This window comes from Dendrobates tinctorius, unplaced genomic scaffold, assembly GCF_039654945.1.
Source record: "Dendrobates tinctorius isolate UK_male_01 unplaced genomic scaffold, ASM3965494v1 ptg000070l, whole genome shotgun sequence".
In the NCBI taxonomy this organism is placed as follows: domain Eukaryota; kingdom Metazoa; phylum Chordata; class Amphibia; order Anura; family Dendrobatidae; genus Dendrobates; species Dendrobates tinctorius.
In genome coordinates, this window is record NW_027361738.1 from 44,578,467 (window position 1) to 44,600,729 (window position 22,263).

At 41.2% G+C, this 22,263-nt stretch overlaps 1 protein-coding gene across 1 annotated transcript in view; it reads right to left on the reverse strand.

Moving 5' to 3' along the window:
• Window positions 1-460: 460 nt before the first annotated feature.
• VIPR2 (vasoactive intestinal peptide receptor 2) overlaps window positions 461-22,263 on the reverse strand; it is a 183,029-nt gene continuing 161,226 nt past the window's right edge. Inside the window, exons 7-13 of the mRNA XM_073581615.1 lie at window positions 20,277-20,427; window positions 17,291-17,351; window positions 17,118-17,187; window positions 12,782-12,873; window positions 10,063-10,192; window positions 9,932-9,973; window positions 461-7,028 (exon numbers count right to left, since the gene is read on the reverse strand). Of these exons, the coding sequence (XP_073437716.1) occupies window positions 6,855-7,028; window positions 9,932-9,973; window positions 10,063-10,192; window positions 12,782-12,873; window positions 17,118-17,187; window positions 17,291-17,351; window positions 20,277-20,427 (720 nt within the window). The 3' untranslated portion in view covers window positions 461-6,854. The remainder of the gene's footprint in view (window positions 7,029-9,931; window positions 9,974-10,062; window positions 10,193-12,781; window positions 12,874-17,117; window positions 17,188-17,290; window positions 17,352-20,276; window positions 20,428-22,263) is intronic.

Consider the following 22,263-nt stretch of genomic DNA (forward strand, 5'->3'; position numbering starts at 1 on the left):
GGCACTGCCTGTGTACCTAATGCTAATGTTAGGATACGCATGCCGTCATAGGTGGAGCTGAATGGAGGAGGTGCGGCTGTGGGCGGAGCTTCATGGAGGAAGTCTGCATCCCTCCGCAGCTCCTCCATACGCTAGTGTGAAACTAGCCTTATATGTTCACCCTTAGCAGCATTTACAGTGAATCGTAAAATAATAATAATTACAATTACAATGTGTACAAAATGGCTTCAAAAAATTTGACACAGACCCATATTTTACAGCCTGACCAGAAATTTACAGGTGATTGATATTTTGTTAATACCCTGAAAAAAATGATTAAACATTTAGAAAATTAAAACAGTCTAATAACAGAATTGATAGTAATGAGTTTTTAGAGCAAGCCCTGTCATGCCCAGAAATATTAATAGCTCAGACTGAGCTAATTGTAATGCTGTAATAGTAAATAACAGAACAGACAGTATTCTGGAATCCTTAGAAACCAATTTATTTAGAAAACAAAGCCTCCCCATTCCCCATGCTTTCAGAAACAGAGAAAGGAAATCATTAAATGTTAAATGCCAAGCATGATGAGGAGTTTCCAAGTAATGACTACATTTGTAAATTCCTTTCACACAAAATATTATGACAGCACAAAAATAATAATTATGTACATATCTACAAAACAGTTTCTATCACACAGTTTTGTTAAATGAGACCTCATATCTTTTTACTTAGCTTTTCTGTAGATGAACATAGAAAATAATATTGACTAATGACATTTAGACATAAATGAAAATCTGGCTTAAATCCATATTGAATCCGGATATGTTTTTATTATAATTTATGAGTTACTGTGGACAGAGTGAAAAAATCTAATGTTTGCGTTATCCATGAAGATCCTTTAAATTTTAACAAGGGCTGCCATCAGGAATATCTGGGAACCACAAAGACTTGGAATATCCATCTATGGATCTACGTGGAAAAATCGTAGTATGCATGAGTTTTGTCTGTTTTACGGAGTAGAGAAGCACATTGGGAATCAAACAAGTACAGGGATCTGCACAGAGAGCTAAGCACATCTGTATTTTGTGTATGTGACTACCCTGTGTCATGATCCAGACCGGGTTTTTCCTGTCTCTCCTTTTCCCGGACTGGTCATTCAGGGATTAACTTTTCTCTACCTCATTCTGGTGTCAGGTCAGCTATTTCTCTGCACAGCTTCCTGCACACAGTGTCAGTTATATTTCCTGCCTAGGGCTTGTGTAGCTGACTCTGGAGAACCCCTGGTTTGTCCTGCTGTGTTTAGCTGACTGCTTGTATCTGTGTTTTCCGTCCCTGCCTGTCTCTGTGTGCCTTTGTGTGTTTCGATTCCCCAGTACCTGACTCTGCTTTGTCTCTGACCTGCTCCTGTCTTTTGCTTTTGGTGTTTCTGCTTCTGACCAGTACTGACCTTTTTGGCCTTCCTCTGACTCTTTGTTTGGTATTTCTCTTGGTACTGCGCTACTCTCTGTTACCGACCCAGTTTGTTTGACTATTCTGCTGCCACCTGGTGGTAGCCTCGATGCAGTGCTGCTGGTCTGCTCTGTGCAGTATTTCAGCCTTCCCTCCACTTTGCTGCCATCTTGTGGAGTTTGCATTTTCCTGCAGAACTGCAGCTTGACACCCTGCTTTTTTTATGCATTTCTATTAGCCCAACCAAATATTCTTATTGTACTTATTATGACCTGGTCAGAGTTATTAAAAACAATCACTTCAAAAAAGTGTATTCAGGATCGATACTCGTAGGTTCTCACAGGTACAGTTGCAAGAAAAAGTAAATAAACCGTTTGGAATTATCTGAATTTCTGAATCAATTACTAAAAACTTGTGGCCTGTTTGCTAAAGTCACAACTATAGACTAATACAACTTTTCTTTTTTTTATTGTTTTATTTTGAATGGGGCAAAAGAGGAACGATTTGAACTTTTTACTTGCTTCAATAGTCTCTATAGGAGACTTGAAGCTGCGATACTCTGATTGCCTGTGCTACACTTAGCAGAGTTTCAGCCCTGTAGCAAAATGGATCATCTGCAATGAGCACTGGCCACAGGGCGGCTCTCATAGTGGTTCAGCAATGACAACCACAGGGGTCTTCTGCAAACCTTGGGTTGTCATGACAATCCATAGGTGCCCCGTGGCGGAGTTAGTAATGCACTTCCATCACGACCACGTTAAATGCAGCTGTCGGAGATTGACAGCGACATATAGCATATTAACAGCCGCGGGTGGATTGTGATTCCACCTGCGGCTGTTAGAGGCATGAGTCAGCTGATAAAATCACACCAGAGCCCACATGGAGTGCGGGGATGTGACTATCACATATACATATGTCATAGGTCATGAAGGGGTTTTAATAACAACATTTTATTAGCAATCAATGCAGAAATATAGATAGGTCAGTAGAGTTCCCTTACTTTGTCTTACAACTTTCTTTTTGTTAATTTTCTTTTAGCAAAGAAATATGAACAGACACTATGTTTAATTTAGTGGAATAAAGCCTTTTTTACATAGTGGGATTGATACATATCACTTCATAGACACAAATTATTTAGCATATATGAGGCTCCTGTCATATAATCTTGCTTGCTCAGGAGATGAAAAATAACATAATCCATGAAACATATGGCTAATGAAAGCCAGCTCGTAAACAGAGGGCTTCCAGTATGTGCAGAAATTCATCTCACTGATTCGATTTAGTATCACTGTATCATGGTTACATGGGGAACTCTCCACAACTGGTAAATAAATAAAAAATACTTAGAATTAATATCTGCATAACATTCTTCCAATAGAAAGTGGAGTTTTTATTTCCTACGTTGACTTAAAAAAGAAAAAAAAAAGCTGATTCGTTGCTACAAAGTCTATTTTTTACTTTCAAACGGTTTTCAGAATTCTTCCCTTTTACATTTTCTTCCAACCTTAAAACAAAGCCACATTCTGAATCCTGAGGGTTTCCTGGGATCAGACTACAGTTCATGATGGGAGATGAAGGGAAAGTTACACGTTAAGGCTGGTTTTACATTTGCGGATGGAGGAGCTGCGGACTTCCTCTGTAAGCTCCGCCCCCTGCCGCACCTCCTCCGGTCAGCTCCGCCTATGTCCGCATGCGGCCTGCGTACCCTATCTTTAGCATTGGGTACGCAGGCCTTGCGGATGTATGAGAATGCCTCCGCATGCGTCGTTCTGACGGTGCGGCGACCCGCGTCGAATGCAACAAGTTGGAATTTATTTTTTTCTCTGCATCGTCAAAACGACGCATGCGGAGGCATCCGCATACATCCGCACGGTCTGCATACCCAATGTTAAAGATAGGTACCCAGGCCGCGTGCGGATGTAGGCGGAGCTGACCGGAGGAGGTGAGGCAATGGGCGGAGCTTCACGGAGGAAGTCCGCATCCCTCCGCAGCTCCTCCATACGCTAGTGTGAAACTAGTCTAAGTTGCATTAGGGTTTAAATTACATATCTGACAACAAAGCAGGAAAATACTTCTGTTTCCATAGGCAACAATGATTTTTTTAAATTATTAGAATCGTATTAAAAAGTGACCAAATTACCTATAGTGGGTAGTGACCAATCACAATGCAACTTTTATTTTTTCAGACAAGTGTAAGAAGTTAAATCTGAGCTCTGACTGGTGGCTACAATGAACTAAGGCAGTTGGATTGAGATTTTAAGCTTTACGAATAGTAACAGGGAAAAGGAAATAACAAAATGCTCAACCTTTCCAGCAGATTTAGTCTTTAAAGTGTTGTTAAAAAGAGAACCACACATTAATATTTACTGAATGAATCATGAAGAATTGTGTGTAATTTTAACTCCTCGACCCAGAGTTCTTATTTCTCAGCTCAACCAAATCCTCCATATAATAGATTACATTTTATGCTAGTTCTAAAATTATCAAAAAGTTTCTTTCTATCATTAGATATTGATTTTATGCTTTCAGTCAAAGCTTCCCATACCAAGAAAAAATAATCCCCATCCGCTCACACTTACATATCTTTTGCCGTTACAATGGCTTACTGTTTCAGTGGAAATACCATTAACTTATGTTGCATATGTATCATGCAAATATCATATCTATGCTAATATTGCGCTATGTATTTCACTGCTGCACGACACAAACCAAGTAACATTGAGTCTGTTATACTGTTAGATATGCTAAAGTACATGTTAAAGTTTATTATTGCCATATGTGAGATTTGGTGATGGGACCGAAGTGCAAAAGATGCACAAGAGTGTGTGCTACAATTAGGAGAAACGTTACATGAGTGATGCAAGGATGCCACTGATAGAAAGTCTGACAACCACTCATCAGGAATGGCTGCGTTAGATGCTTGATCAGAAAGTAGTTTCAGGGTTGGGGTCAGAACTGCACACCTATGCCTTGAAAAGATGGATGAGTGCTAAAAAGGTTTCTGTTCCCCACCAACAAAGGTCAGACACGAACAGATGTTGATCCTGGCAGAAGGATTGGAGCTGTGGCGCCCAGCTAGCTAGAAGTGAGGGTGAGTAGCATTTGACAAACATGGTTTCTCGCACAAGGGCTACAGAAAGTGGAGCATAGGAGGTCCGGGAATCTCCAGCTCATACTGACGTCAGTGAGAAAGACCCGTATAAGAGTACAGAGAGCAGGATGAAGACTGCCACCACAGAAAAGAACAGAGAAGCCTATTCCCATGAGTGAAGAGTTCATCTCAAAAGGATTGAGGAGAAAGTCACACTTGAGGGAGTTGGAATATTGTGCCTGACTATGAAGAGGTGTGCCAGGTCTGAGATAACATGGAAACTGATGCCTAAGTGTGAGGAACTGATACATGGTAACTGAGAAAGTCAGTGACATGAGTGCACTATATTCTAGGCCAGCATGGTAGTGCATTGGTGCCAAATAGTGGAGAATACCAGCAGGTCGTACACAAGTATCAGACCACTGTTATGATACCAATCATCTACTTCTGTTGAAGCTGTACTCTTTTGTGAGATTGATTGTAACCCCCAAGCACATTGCTTCTTGTGAGACTCTGTAACTATCAAGCTTGTTGCCTCTATGTGAGTAAATATTTTCTGGAACAGCTCCATGTGAAGATCTGCATTGGATCTGCGATGCCATGATGGGCAAATCACTGAAAAGCAAAGGGCGGCTGTATTCTATATTTATTTTAATGGACATGGCGTCCCCTGACCAACATCGTGCCTGCCCCTTTGCATACTAAAGGCATTTTCTTTTATTTACACATCTGACTTGGGTAGGTTTAGCTGATGAAAACGTTGACTTTTAGAGCCTAAAGATGTCATTAGAGGGGGCTTCTGTGCGCTAGAATGTCAATTGGCGAGAATAGAAAACTGCTAATGTAGAGGGTCTCTGGGTGCGGCAGAGTTGTCGCCCATTCATTTCAACGTCTAGTATGGTGAAAGTGAAAGGGGGTTCACTTGATGAAACACCCCCTTTAAAATGTCTGTATGATGCTGGATTAAAGACGTCATTTTGCATAGACAAAACCCAATGAGCAAACATCAAACTATACTACGTACCTACTTATTTGCTGTGCTCTCATTTTACTGAAAATGTTAATGCAAAATATATTTACACATCATTTGCACCAATTAAATAATTAGAAAAAAAAGAATGAAAGACAAGGGAAGAAAAGAGCTACAGATCAGTTTATCAGCAGTGCAGTGTGAACACTGTACCACCTGTGTCTCCAGGATCATATAAGGTATATAAATATAGGAAGAGGTATAATGATCGCTGCCGAATGTCATCACAGGCACAAAAAACATCACATTTATTACACTTAAATCTAATTAAAGAGACCTGTCCCATATTTTGTGCTTTCTGATTTTGACAGTTCTTTTTATTCAGCAGGCGCCTCTGATGATGATTACAGGATGTTCTTTGCTGAGCTCTTCAGCGATCAACCCAGATTTATGGTAGACACAAGCGTTTAATTTCTCTATAGCGCCACCAATTGTCAAATGAAGTATTACACTATGATTTCACATTGAAAGGAAAGGTCTTGTCTGTGCACAGACTTCTTGGGCCCTTCAAAGGGAGACACTTTCTTTTCTGTCATTCTACACGCTAAGGGCTGGTGCACACGTTCTCTTTAAGGAGATGAGCAGGGCTGCTGGCCAGAGTCTGATAGGCTCTTTGGAAAAATACAAAATAGTTTATTCTTCATATTTCTAAATTATGCATGTTCTTGAACTGTAAAAAAACAACAACAGCAAACAAAATCACAGGAAAGAGCCAAGTCTTACAGGAAAGGGCCAGGTCTTACAGGAAAGGGCCAGGTCTTACAGGAAAGGGCCAGGTCTTACAGGAAAGAGACAGGTCTTTTTAAAAAAAAATGCTGGAATATTGAGTGTGAATACAGCATATACAAGGCAAGCTCAATCAGCCCATGAGAGTAGTTTTCTCATGTATTGCGATATTCATCTCATCTATAGTTTTTCAACTCAAATGAATAACAAAATAATTTTGCTCAATATGTTTCATAAATTTGATACATTTAACCAAAATATACATAAACATAGAATTCTTTACCCGCTTTTACCATTCCATAGAAATATAAGTTTTAATGCTCAAATTAACTAAATACATTCACAAAACATAAAAAAGATACATTGTTATAATAAATTAGACTAAAATAAAAGGTTGGTGGTAAAAGCCTAAAGAGCAGAAAGTGCTATAATGAAGTCCTTAAATCCATATAAAAGTCAATTGGTCATCTGGGCCGCAGTTGTCTTAACTCACTGCACAAACTTAATAAATTGATACCATTTATAGCCACATGCTATAGTTAGTCCTTTGTTGTTTGCCTGACGGAGGTATAGGTGTTAAATTACCGATGTTTCTGTTTGCATAATCGATGGTGCTCTTGACTTTCGTTTAAACTGAGATGCACATTCGGAGCCGTTGCGTGAAATGGAAAAACTGTGCAGGCGGAAGTCTCGACTTAGGTAAGTGTTCAAAAAAAGACTCCCCCATTTTCTTTTTATCTCTCCTTGAACCTGTTGGAGGAACAAATTAAAAATGTTTCTAAGGGGTAACAAGAAACCAGTATATTATCGCATCATAATTCACGAGCAAAGCACAACAGGGGGCTCCCCCTCCCCTCCAGTCTCCAGCACCACATGGCTAATTATTTCAAAATTCAAATTAGCCATGTGTAGCGCAAGCAGGAGAGCAGCGCTGTGGGAGCGGGTCTGACTCCTCCTGAGCAGGGCCGGCCTTAGGGGCAAGCAGCTGCCTAGGGCCCCCACTCCCCCAGGGGCCCCCAGCCAGCGGCACATCACGCAGCCGCTATGGGGCCCCTGTGAGACAGGGGGGCCCGCCTGCCCCCAGCACCGACTCCACCCCTGCATTGAAGGAGGCAATGATGGAGGAGAGAGCGTCAGCTGATGCTCCCTCTCATATCATTACCCGCTCTGCCTCTGTCACAGCGGGTGCGCGATGATGTCATCGTGCTCTCACTGTGTACCAGGCAGTGCAGGAGAGGAGACAGGAGTCGGGAGCAATGCAGGCACCAGGAGAAGGTGAGTGTTTTCTTTTTTTTTAAATCAGTGTGAGTACTGGACTGCGGGGCCATGCTGGGGGGGCTATATACCATGCTGGGCTGTATTATACCATGCTGGGGGGGCTATATTCCATGCTGGGTGTGCTATATACCATGCTGGGCTGTATTATACCATGCTCGCCTGTATCAGACCATGCTGGGGGGGCTATAAACCATGCTGGGCTGTATTATACCATGCTGGGGGGCTATATACCATGCTGGGCTGTATTACACCATTCTGGGGGGGCTATATACCATGCTGGGCTGTATTATACCATGCTGGGCTGTATTATACAGCCCACCATGGTATACAGCCTGTATACCATAAAGAATTGTGGAAACCACAGTAAAAATTGCGACCATAGATCCATTATAATAAAATTACTTCTCTTTATTGAATTATAAATAGGACAGGACAAAAAATGGGGAACTGTGCAAGGAACAAACAAAAAGTGCAATAGTATAAGTGCTCATACAAGCAGAACCCGCCCCAGTCAGCCTGAACCATCATATACCAAGATAGATGCATATATTTCCTGTGTTAATGTTCCATATGAGGAGCATTATATATCTTGCATAAAGAGGGAAACACTGCCCATCAACTATCACACAGGATAAATCTGTGCACTATCACAAAAGAAGGTAACTAGAGGGGTTAACAAATAAACAATACTACCCTCGGGCCATATAAACCATGTCTTACATCTATGGAAAGACGGAGGATGGTGCAGCAAACAATGCCCGAATTGCACCGGCAGGCAATTACCCGCCCTAAGAAAATAAGGACCCAAACCGTTACCTTAATGAGGCTCAAGGATGACCGGGCGGACCGCTCGTACCCCGACGCGCGTTTCGGAGCGATAAGCTCCTTCCTCGGAAGGAGCTTATCGCTCCGAAACGCGCGTCGGGGTACGAGCGGTCCGCCCGGTCATCCTTGAGCCTCATTAAGGTAACGGTTTGGGTCCTTATTTTCTTAGGGCGGGTAATTGCCTGCCGGTGCAATTCGGGCATTGTTTGCTGCACCATCCTCCGTCTTTCCATAGATGTAAGACATGGTTTATATGGCCCGAGGGTAGTATTGTTTATTTGTTAACCCCTCTAGTTACCTTCTTTTGTGATAGTGCACAGATTTATCCTGTGTGATAGTTGATGGGCAGTGTTTCCCTCTTTATGCAAGATATATAATGCTCCTCATATGGAACATTAACACAGGAAATATATGCATCTATCTTGGTATATGATGGTTCAGGCTGACTGGGGCGGGTTCTGCTTGTATGAGCACTTATACTATTGCACTTTTTGTTTGTTCCTTGCACAGTTCCCCATTTTTTGTCCTGTCCTATTTATAATTCAATAAAGAGAAGTAATTTTATTATAATGGATCTATGGTCGCAATTTTTACTGTGGTTTCCACAATTCTTGGTGTATACATCAGCGATTGATTCTATTTTTTCCAAACAGAGTGACACCTATGAGGAATGATATATAATATATTTAGGATGCGGCTCTGTACCGTTGCTATTATAAAATATAGCCTGTATACCATGGTGGGCTGTATTATACCATGGTGGGCTATATACCATGCTGTGCTGTATACCATGGTGGGCTGGGCTGTATACCATGGTGGGCTGTATACCATGGTGGGCTGGGCTATATACCATGTGGTGCTGGGCTATATACTATGCGGCTGTGTTATATACCATGGGGGGTACATTTTACATTATATTCTATAGGGGGAGGCTGTGTTATATAATATGGGGGCTACATTATATTCTATGGGGAGGTGGGCTGTATTATATTCTATTTGGGGCTACATTATATTCTATAGGGGGGCTGTAATGTATTTATTATATTTTATGGGGGCTGCACTATACTATATGAGGAGGGCTACGTTGTATTCTATGGAGGGGCTACATTATACTATATAAGGGGCTGTATTATATCCTATGAGGGGGTTGCCATATATTCTATGGAGGGGCTGCATTATACTATATGGGGGGACTGCATTATATTCTATGGGGGGTTACATTATATTCCATACAGATATTATCTCCAGCCCTGCATAGCCTCAATATTAGATAACAACATATAACAAATAACTTTGTTTCCCTATGAAGGGCGAGGGGGGGGGGCGAAAAATTTCTTGCACAGGGGCCACTACAGTCTGTGTCCGCCCCTGATCCAATCAATAGACTATGGAGTAAAGCTGTATTCTGTGTAATGCATATTTCATTGGTTTGGAGACTAGCAGTGAAATTGGGGGTGCAAACTTTAGGTGTGGGAACTAGAAGGGATTGTTCTCTTTAGTAATGCATAATAATTTCTGTACTTGACCATCACAGCACAAATTGCACTTACTTCTGTATTCAAGAAACAATATAGAATTGCCACCACCAATCCCTAGAAAAAAAAGAATTTCCAGATTAAATGATTAAGTAACTGATAAAGTAAAAGAATTTACAGAAATATTTTCATTACTTCTGTATTACCTGAAATGATCCAATGCAAAGTTCAAACCAAATCTGACAGTCATTAAAACTTGAAATGGGAAAAACAGCAAACACCATATAATGAACTCCGAACAGAGGTATAAGCAGAAGAGTGGATTTTGTGAGTCTCCTATAAAAAAGCAAGAAGACGCTCTATGAAAACACAGCATATTCAGTTTCATTTTTTAATAGCAGTGTTTGAAAAAATGATCCTTTATCATATTTAAAGGGGTTGTCTACCGTACCTCTGGGGTCTTTTTTTTTTTACTTAAACGCATGTATTTGAGGCTAAAAATCATTTTTGCAATTCAGTTTCATTAAAAATGTTGCACAATTTTGCTTTCACAGGCTCTTTGTTTCCCTGCTCATTCAACTTTGATCTGGTCTGTGGTCATAAATCATCTGAAAGAAGCTAAAAAAATGACACAAAAGAGATACAAACTCCTTTAGGACTGTCAGGATGAGCTCACTGACTCACCCTCAGTAAACCCTTTCTGCAGCCATCAATAGAAAATGCAACGCATTGGCTATAAAAGACAACAAACGGTGCAACCTTTTTTTATGACACTCAATAACAAAAATGAATTTTAGCTTAAAATACATGCATTTAAAGAGAATGTGACACATGGCTTTTGCTGCCTCATCTGAGAACAGCATGGTGTAGGGAAGGAGACCACCCTGAATCTTAGAAGATCTTAGAATTTTTTAGATGTAGCATGTAGCTTAGCTGAGCTGAGAAAGCAGCCCTTATCCCAGGCTCTTTATGTTCATAGTCTCTTTACAGTGAGCTGCTAATCACAGGAGGGGTCGTGGTGGACCTAGCAGCTGTGTGAGCTGTAGTCTGGGCATTGATAATCTCCAAGTGATAAAACTTTTATTGTAAGAAAACATCAGCACATGGCCTGACACTTCTCTGAAATCTGTGTTTCAACTCCTACTTCCTGTTGTCTTCAGATTACATAGGAAGAGCCTGCTGATAGATTGCCTTTTAGTAAGAAAAAAAATGTCCCCAAATTTGGACAACCTCGATATATTAAAGTTTAGACAATCCTCACTTATTAGAAAGGTTTCTTGCTAATTATGAATTATTTTGAACTTTTCATGGTTACGGCCATTGATATAAGGACAGTTACTGTAGATACTTAGTTGCTAGTGGTCGCAACTAGATATGAGCAAATATTTCAATATTCGGTTCAGATTACTATCTGCAATATTCGCCAAATATAGCCTAATGCAAATGAGTCAATGGGAGTAGAGATGAGCGAATATGTTTTGAAACGATCGTCCAACATATATTCGGCGATCGTTCTCTGAAAATATTAGCTCATCTCTAGTTGTAACCATTGATACCCAAGGTCCTGCAATGAGGAAAGAGACATAGCGAATAGAGATGAGCGAATCTGTTCAGGTCCCTCCTTATTCGGCAAGCTACAGCGCTTACCGAATAAGCTGCAGAGGGAGCCCGGCTACCTTCTCTCTCTCTCTCTCTCTCTCTCTCCCCTCCAGGCTGCGATTCCTTTAAAATTCTTCATTTGTCGGATCCGTCAAAAAAACGGACAGGTGGCATCCGTTGTCATCAGTACTAAAACGGATCCGCCATCCGTCCTTGTGGCGGATTTTGACTGATGCAAAAAACTGAAGTGTGAAAGAGGCCTTAAGCGTCTTCTGCATCAGACGCCTTACTACTGGAAATTTCATTTAAGATAAGATAAGATAATCCTTTAATCGTCCCACCATGGGGAAATTCAGAGCATTACAGCAGCAAGGCAGGAACAAGTACAGATACAGATGCATAAAGGCATTACATTGACAGTAGGTATATATACGGAAAAAAAAAAAAAATGTAACCGGACTGTCACAACTTTGGATCTGTCAGTTCTCTGTTTGGGTCGTTCTCCGTTTTGGACAGTGCTGGTTATACAGCCTAACTGCAGCAGGAAGGAAGGACTTTCGATAGCGCTCCCTCTCACATTTAGGATGAAGTAGCCGGTCACTGACAGTACTGCACATCTTTGTCACGGTCTCATGCATGGGATGGGAATCATTCCGCACCATGTAGCTCACCTTGGCCAGTATCCTCCTACTTCCTGAACTGGGTCAAGGGGGCATCCCAGGACAGAGCTGGCCCTTCTAATCAGTTTGTCCAGCCTATTCCTGTCCCTGGTTGATATGCCACTACCCCAGCACGCCACACCAAAGAAGATGGCTGATGCCACAACAGAGTTGAAGAAGGATGCAAGGAGTGCCCCCCTAACTCCGAAGGCTCTCAGCCTTCTGAGCAGATAAAGCCTGCTTTGGCCCTTCCTGTACACTGCATCCAAGTGATGGGCCCAGTCAAGCTTATTATTGAGGATCACACCAAGGTACTTATAGGTGTCGAATATTTCAATGTCATTTCCCTGAATGTTCACCACTACTGGTGCATTTTTGCCCTTGCGAAAGTCCACCACCAATTCCTTGGTCTTCCCGGAATTAATCCTAAGGTGGTTCCTCTGACACCACTCCACAAAAGCTTGGTTAGTGTCTCTGTACTCTCTTTCTCTCTTACAAAATCAAGGAGTTAATAAAGCTGCTGTGTAATCTACTGAACGTCATTGTAATGTAGCCAGAATTATTGCCATCATCCTGTATGATGAAATACGTTAACAATCAGGTCACAGTATGTTTGCATGATCCAACGGCAAATGGACCATTGTGTGACACTCGTGATAACACATACTTGAATTGTGACTGGTCGTTGCCGCCCACATCAGGAGACCGCAGCTTTTGCAGTAGAATACGGATAATATTAATAAAAAGACAGAAGTTTACCTGCAAAAAAAAAGTTATTAATAGAGTTATTAAATGTAGCTTATTCTATTTTTAATATAATAGACCCCTGTATCTTGGTAACTTGTAAATGCAAGCGAGTAACACAAGACTGCAGAATCAGGGATTGCATCTAGTTAGACATTCTGTAGCATAGAAAAAAGAACAAATATACTGAAAGTATCAGCTCACCCAATTCTTTTTGTTATTGCTGGAGAGCCCTGAACGTCACCATTGTTGGCTATTTGGCAAAACTGGAATAAGTTAAGTTCTGCCCTTTTTGATCCAGAGATTTAAAGGGAATCAGAGTGTTCGATTTCTCGGACACGCAGGTCTGTGAGACCCAAGGCAATTTAAACCTTTATGTAATTAGTTGCTCCAATGCTGAAAACACAATGGAGCCGTTTCATCAAGACCCTCATAGCACACACTCGTCCTATGAGTACAAGGCACATTCTTTAACGGGGATCTATCACCCCCCCCAGGGACGTATATGATCTATTAATATGGTGAAAGATATGGTACACTAGTCCTACCTGTATGCCTCATATTAATGCTCTTGTTGTTGAGAAATGTTCTATTATATCTTTATGCTAATGATTTCTTCCAGGCTCCGGGGCGTGCCATGCCTGGAAGAAAGTCCTGCCTCCTGTCCTCATTATAATACTACCTCCTACCATGCACGTCAGTTCTGGCCCCGGAATCCTGCGCCTTGCACTACCTCAGAAATACATATCTCATCCTCCCTTCTATGGGTGCTGTATTCAGGGATCTTCTGCACAGGCGACTTCTGCTCCAGTGATCTCCGGCGTGCGCACCAGGTTCCCCGCATCATGTTCCCACATGCTTTATGCATCCATTAGCCCTCTGTGTCTGTACTGCTACACACTTAACATTATGGCTGGTCCATACAATCAGGGCAACTGTTACCACCCACCTTTCGTGTTTACCTCTTTCCTCATAGACTGTAAGCTTGCGAGCAGGGCCCTCATTCCTCTTGGTATCTGTTATAATCTACTGTATGTGATTATTGTTATGCTGTAATGTCTATTGTCTGTACAAATTCCCTCTGAAATGTAAAGTGCTGTGGAATATGTCGGCGCTATAGAAATAAAATTCATTATTATTATTATTGCTCTCTCCACTTTCTCCCTGCATAGTCATCGCCTTGTTGACATAGTTCATAGTGATGACTGTGCAGGGAAGAAGTGGGCAAAGCACCTTATGGGCGGGCACTCCGGAGGTCACAGTGACTTGCTGGTGCCTGCGCAGAAGATCCCTGAGTGCACTGCCCATAGAAGGGAGGAAGAGGTATGCATTTCTGAGGGAGTGCAGGGCCAGGATTCCAGGGCCAGAACTGATGTACCTAAAAGGGGGTAGAATTGTAATAAGGACAGGAGGCAGGGATTTCTTCCAGGCACCGCGCGACCCAGTGCCTGGAAGAAATCATTAGCATAAAGACAGAATATAACATTTCTCAGCAACAAGACCGTTAATGTGAGGCATACATGTAGGAGTAGTATAACATTTCTATTACCTGTATGCCCATATTAATAGGTCATGTACGTCCTGGGAGGTGACAGATTCCCTTTAAGAGGAAAAGCACTTATGGGGATATTCTCCCGAGAACCTCCAGAGATCCACCCATTTCAGTGAAGCTGATTCAAACTGGCGTGAAAACACCAACACCCAAACCTTTTGTGCAAATCCACCTAAGTGCATTTTAAATACTAGACATCCACACCTTACATAAACTGGTAGGTTTGTGAGAGGATGTTTTCATCAGTATTTTGCACCTGTGTTGCCCCCGCCTTTACCATGGTGTGCTTCTGCATCCTGCTATTGCATTTGTTATCTGATTTGGTGTTGGCAATGGCTCTTTCCCATGTCAGTGTGCACAGTATGTGTGGTGACAGGTTCACACGTACCAGAGACACTTACACACATGTCAGTGCGTTTCCGTAGGCAAAATACGCTGACATGTCCATTTTTTAACAGCTGCTCAGGCCATAAAACATCCCGCACACGTGCACACTGATGACACATGAATAACATCTGTGTGCCATCAGTGTGACACATACCAGCGCCTGGGAAGCAGCAGCACTGTTCGCTCTGTTCCGCGGTGCCGGGTGCTGAAGACAGCTTCCATCATTTTCCCCTGCTCACACTGCAGCCGTTTGTGCTATAAATCAATAAATAAATTAAAAAAATGATGTGGGGTTATCTGTGTTTTTGATAACCAGCCAGGTAAAACTGACAGCTGCAGGCAGCATCCCTCAACTATCAGCTTTAGCAAATGGTTATCAAGAATAGAGGGGTCCCCATGAAGTATCTTTTAATTATTTAAATAAATATTTTTAAAAAACGGTGTGGCCCCACCCTATTTTTGACAACCAGCCAAGCTAAAGCACTCCTAAGGCTGTATTTTTTTCTGCAATGTTTTTTGGAACTCCATTCTGTGCAAAAATGTTATAACTTTTCAAAGCCATTATGACACTATTCTGCTGTTAAAACTTTGATTCATCAGACCTAATATGTTATTCCTTATGAAAATTAGCATGAAGTGCTTTGAAGGATTTTAAACACTTCAGAGACTCTGTGTAACATCTGTGCTGGTTTCTGCTTTCAATTGCTATGCTGGGCAGCGCCTTTGTTGTGAGTGTTTACTGCATCAATCCTGTAATATTCCTGGCACTTGTGGCTCTGGCCAGTCCAGAAGATAAAGATAAATGAGAGCGGGCATCGCCAGACATATAGAAATCAACCAATTGCATAAATAGTGAAGCAGTTGAAGAAAAGAGAAAAAGAATAGAATATGCAATAAGCAGGGATCTCTCAAAAACATTACAAGCCAAAAAGTTTAATAAAAGCCCATGGCTTACAATATTGACCATAAAACTTGTAATAAACTTGTGGCCACCCTTATCAACCAGGTGCCACAGGTAAATGTGAACACACAGTATAATAATTGCCCCTATAGTTATAATGCAATGCAACCAGACAAAGAAAATGCCACAATAAGTACAATCAAATACACATCAAAGTGCCAATATGCATAAAGGAATGAAAGAGAGAACACAAAATAAGTATCCATTGCTGTATAGCACAGAATAATTACGGATGAAATATAGCAATTAAAAATCCTAAGTGGAAAAATATCCCCTATAGAAAAAGAAAGAACACGTGAGAGGTATCACATAGCAAAGACAACCAATCATTGTGCACTGGCATTGTAAGGCGTGAAAAAAAGGCAAAAGGAAGATTATAAACCCAAAGGTATAGTAAGAACCGTACATATGTAAGGCTAAGATCAGTGACCCATAATGAACAGTGCATTCATATAAAGCCTGTGCCAGTCATCAGGTAGGAAGAGGGACCAAACCCCACTCGTAGGGCCACAAATATGTGACTTCCTCAGGGGTCAGAACCTAAGAAAGCAAAGGTGAACAAACCCAACAGTAACTTATGGCCTATGCAATATGCTGGTATGAAGTTAACACAAGAAAAACATTTTGTAGAATACGAAAGATTCAGGAGAAATGTACGGTAGACTTGGAGGATTTCGTTTTTAATTTGTATTGATAAGGACACAACTTGAACCAGTTAATGACACAAATTAATCAAAGCTATTGATTTGCTAAAGATTTGGTGTAAATTGCTTTTGAAAAGTTGCTAAATTTTGTTGTCCAAAAAGTTGCAACTTATGGCATTTCCAGACTCGTTTCACCCAGCTGTGCCAAGATGGGGGGAGCTGGGGTGGAACAACAGGGACATCCCAAGCTGTTGTGAACTTTCTGCCACAAATCTTGCTGTAGTCCCTGACTAAGGACTCATGTACTGTATTTAGGGCTGATAGGCAGTGGATTTTCGAAAATTTGCAGTGCATTACAGTACCGGCATTTTGGATAACATTTTAGGCAATCTATGTACAGCATGTTTTGCACTATGGATTTTGCTGAGGATTTTCTGCATTGTAATGAAAAAGACTCAGTACAGATGAATAGAATTTATATTTTGTTCCAGTCATTTCTATCTCTCATGTGTAAATATTCCCTATGTAATTCTATAGGACGCTCAATCGCTCATCTCTTCTGAATTATATGGCTGACGATAAAGAGACCTGAAAGCTCCTTCAATATATATTTCTATTATAGAAATCTATGGCATAAGAAAACAGTAGAAAACATTAGATCAAGACAATCCGCCAGGAAACGGAACCCACATACTGTAAATGGCAGGATACTCACAATAATGGAAAGAATAATTGGTGACCTTATAACCCACCAAGGAATGCTATGTTCATTAGTGTCCCAGCATCTACAACAAGAAGCATGTCAACAAAAAAAAAAAATCAGTACTTTTTAAATATATATGGTAAAACTAATCTTTCATAAAAGTCATGAAGTTTTATGTTACATACCCGGTATCTTCCAAATAAATTCTGGTGAATATCCATGTAATAATACATATAGTAGGAATGCCTAGTAAAGAAAAAAAATATGAGGGATTAACTGATTAAAGTTAAGTGTCCCTATCAATACAAAGTAAAACAAAATTCTCTAAAATTTCTACTCAATCCTGTGTATTCTGAGAAAAAGTATTCCCTGTGCTGATTTCTCTCAATCCACATATCCCTCTTCATAACCGCTCTCCGAGTGGATGGGTGCTACCTTTGGGTGACGTCAGAGCCTCCCTGCCCCTTACAGTCTCTCAGACAGACTGGCTCATATTTATCAAAACTGTCTAATTCTTAGACAGTGGAAACATAGACTAGACAGTCATAAAATGTGCCACATTGATCAAAGTGGTTCATGCTGTTTGATACATTTATCTCATTTTAAGCCTGTCTAGACTAAATGTATACCAACTATTACTTAGCTTACTTTGTGCCAGAAATATGTGCCACAATGTTGGTACATTTTTTTGGCGTGCCTTAAAGGCAACCTGTTGTGTCAGTACGGACCCCGACCTTACAGTTCGGGTTCGTCCAACTATAATCATAAATAAGGTCATGAAAGACAGTTTATCAGTGTAAAGTGTGTCCCAATGGCACAGTTTTGTATTACCCTTTTACACTAGATAGATTTTTTTGGATGATTATGGAGATTTCTTAATATGTACAGATAACATTAATATGTGCTTACAATATTTTCAGAACCATGCTGCACTTATCTTCTTAATAGATTGTTGTAATACACATGGACAGAGTTCTGGTTTTTCTTTTTCATCTTTTAATTGTATTGTTATCTATTGGATTAATGCAGTGAGTTAAAGTCAGTGATAATTATTTCCCTTGTGCCTAGATTTCTCGTCAGCTGGGAGTGCCAACATGGGGCAGAAGAGGAATCCGAGAGTGAAAAGGATAAGTAAATGGAGTCACCTGGTCTAAAGTTTAAATATTTTTTATCTCTGGGCTGTATTCAAATTGTCTCTTCAGAGAGGAAGAGAACTAGAACTCGAGTACCACCTATAGGAAGTAGCAATCCTAAAAGCCAATGTCGACCCTTTAACAAGCCTTGTCCCATGACTTAGGATAAAAGCCAAAATCAGAATCTCAATTTGCAGACACTGTGTTTCGGGCTACTGCCCCTCGTCAGTGCAAAGTATGAGATTTAGTTTGGCTGTGAGAGAGGCGTCTGACTGGGATCCCAGGGGTAACGATTCTCCTTGTGAAGAGTGACATGTTAAGCATGCTTATATGAGGAGACTTTTAAGCCGCAATGCTCCTCTGGGAAACATTATCTCTTGGATCCCGATTAGACGCCTCTCACCCAGCCTAACCAGATCTCACACTTTGCACAGACAAGGGGCAGTGCCCCGTAACACAATGTCTGCAAATTGAGATTCTGGTTTTGGCTTTATCCTAAGTCATGTGAAAAGGCTCGTTAAAGGGTCAACATTGACTTTTAGGATTGCTACTTCCTATAGGTGGCACTAGCGTTCTAGTCCTCTTCCTCTCTGAAGAGACAATTTGCATATTTCTCAGAGGAGCATTGCAACTTAAAATGAATGTCAGGGTCGGATCTAAATGAAATTATGGGGTTGATGTTTGAATTCTGGATCTGGATACATGTATGGGTCAGCTTTTTGGGTCTTACTATAAAGGGTAGGGATGAGCAAATGGAAGCCAGGGATTTAAGCTGGTAGTAGGCAAAATGCACTTATTGGAAGACGGTGTCATCGCAGCCTAGGCTGGATGGAAAGACAAGGGCTTCAATCATAGAGGGTGAGCCATTTGATATAACTGTTGTGTATTTGAATAGATGCTGTGTATAAACAGTAATGTATAGTCATTTATAGTCTGCAGTGTTATTCTGTGCTGACCACCCGTGAACTGGTACCAGCTCACTCTATTCACACAGTAAAGAATACACCTGTCCTTTATTGTGTTATTAGGTACCGTATGTCTATGCTCAACATTTATTTTTTTATTTTTTGACTTTGACTTTGTGGCACACATATTTGAAGGGGTCTTCCTTCTGCTTTGGAAAATCCACGCTTGTAGGTAAGATTCCTTGCTAGTTAACAGGACAAAAGATCTCCCTTTATTGAGTCCCTACCACATGAACTTATAGTCTGTAAAACCTGGCAGCGATTGATCATTTTCCCTGCAGCGCTACCACAGGGGAAATGAGGCATTACACAACAAACATTCAACTCAAGTTATTTATGTAAAATAGGACAAGGCAGGTCATCCCAGGGAGAGAATCCTTTTGTAATCTCTACTCTGCCTAAATTATGAGGTCTTGAACAAATAACTCTCTCTATTAAAGCAGAAATCCATAGCAGCATGTATCAAAATGTGATTTTTTAAACTCCACAACCCCTTCCAGGAGAGAAGTGTGATCAAACACGGCAAAATTCACTGCATCGTGTCTTCCTTGCTTTGCCCTACTTAGATTTCTGTGGTAGATTTTCTTTAATTAGTTTTCAAGCAGTGTTTGTGACATATGCTTTAAAATATCTTACAGAATAATAAATGCAAATGTCTATCATAATATCCACTGTAATATTCTGAAAAAATTATATGCACAAGATGAGCAACTTCAGCAAATATCTGTTGACAGGCACCATATACAACTAATGAGTAACACTTCTGGAAATTCTGAGGGTGTCATGTCATGATCGGACTCTGAAGAAATGTTCCTGGTGATGACTGGCACACACCGCAGCTCTCAGGACCATCTTATGTTTCCTGTGCCCCATTAGATATGACAAGTCTGTATCTTTTACGCCATTTCTGACAACACCTCTCATCGGAGAAGCCAAAATAAAAACTTTCTGTTTGCTTCTATAGAAATCTAATGAATGTTACTACATGTGATAAACTTGGTAGAAGAAAGGAAAAAAAAACACTTGGGAATATTTCAATGAATGGACAGAAAAATAAAAAGAGAAAAGCTTACCCCATCCAATGAGGAGATATATTATAAAATGTCTGTTCGGAGAGAATATCACCACTAGCAAAGTGTGGAGATAAAGTCCTTCCACCAATAGCCAGTAGAAATTTGCAGTTACACAGTAATGAACAAAAGCCAACATGATCTTACAGCCGGTCTGCAACAGAAGACAAAGATCATTAACAACGTTGGAATTTAATTGATAACTTGACCATCCTTTATAATGTTATGACTACTAAAAACCTCAGCTCTTAAATCTCTGCTGCGGTTTCCACCACTCAATGCCATGAGATTACATCACCTAGATCAAAGCATACCATCCTCATAAGCTAGCTGTCAGCAGAATGCTCATTCAACCGGCGGCTACTTCCCCTTACTTCACCATAAGGCTATGTTCACAATAATGTAGCATGCTACGCTCAGTACTCTATCTGTGGGTTAAGTTTTTATACCGGAAATGATATTCAGATCTTCCCGTTATGTGTCCAAACAATTAAATCAAGCAAGCAGAGTCCAAATTAATGTTTTAACTATGTTTATCCTTCTTTCTGTTGTCCCTAGAAACAAAATATACACTGGTGGATTGAACATTAAAGAGTCCAAAGTATATAATTTCAGCAAATGGACAAATAATGACTAAATACCGTTTTCTGTTATAAAGACTAGAGATTAGCAATTTGATTCGTAATGAATCAAAGTTGTTATGAATTGACCTCTAAAATTTTACATTTTCCAGATTCTGAACATTTTGTTATTCAATTTGCATGAATACAGCAAAAATTCTTGCTGTAATTTTGCTTAATTTCGTGAAGAATCACAAAGGGGGTTAAAAATAAAATATTGTCCTTGCCTGTCCTAGGCCAGAATCTCATCTTTCCTGCCAATGTAGCACCCTCTCAGTGATCTGCTAACTTCCAGTCTCTGATCCAGGTTTTCCAGCACTGGCTAGGCCTCAAGTGGTCCTGTGGAATCAATGCATATCACTGCACCCCAGAAGACCAATAGAGGCTTAAAGATCGTACTGAACACCATTGCTAATGTAGGTAAGGTAGGAGTGAGCGCAACCGACCGGGGGGTGGTCCGTTACTTGCCGCAGACAGACTTGAGACAGAGACAGGATCGTGTTCAACAGGTCTTCTTTATTGATCGTCCTTCCACGACCCACTGCACCTCACAGCAATGGCACATTAATCTCTGCAGCCTTAAACAGCAGCTACTCAACAATCCCTATAGCCGCACACAACAGCTGCTCGTCACTCTACCCAGCCGCACACAGAAGCTGCTTGACAATCCCCTCAGCCGCACACAGCAGCTGGTCGACAATTCCCTCAGCTACACACAGTAGCTGCTTGACTTCGTACTCAGGCCCGGGTACCTTCACTTTCTTTCATTGGCAAATGGACGTCCCTCACGGCTCTGTCATTGTGGCTGCCCTAGGCCTACCTCCACAGCGTTTCACCAGTCCGAGTCCGTTCGGTTTAGTGATACCCCAGGCTGTCTCTGTCTGCGGCCTCTCTTTGCTCTCCGTCTGTGGTCTCCGCTGTCTCTGTCTGTGGCTAATCCTGTCAGGGCCACCCCCCGTAACTGGCACAACTGTCTGTCCTCTCAGGAACTTCCTTTCTCCTCAGCCGTGCTTCTGGTTTCCTGTGCTCCCTTCGCTGACTGACTTTTCCAGAACCTTCTCTCCCTCTTTTATGCACTTCTGTTCTGGCAACCCCACCCACCATGACTCAACAGTTTTCTTAGCCAATGGCTGTTGTTCAGTCCTAACCTCACAGCTCTCCATTGTCCTCTAATGGTCAAAATCCAATACTACAGCCCTCCTTCCTATCTCCAGCTATTTCCCCTCTTTTACTACAACAGTCTACCTTCTATACACTACACCTCCGCCCTCCTTCTACATACAGGTCCGTACGTCAGTCCACCTTCCCTACACTCCCCCTTACATTATCCATAGTCATCCTCGACAATCTGGTCTCTCTCTTTTCCGTTC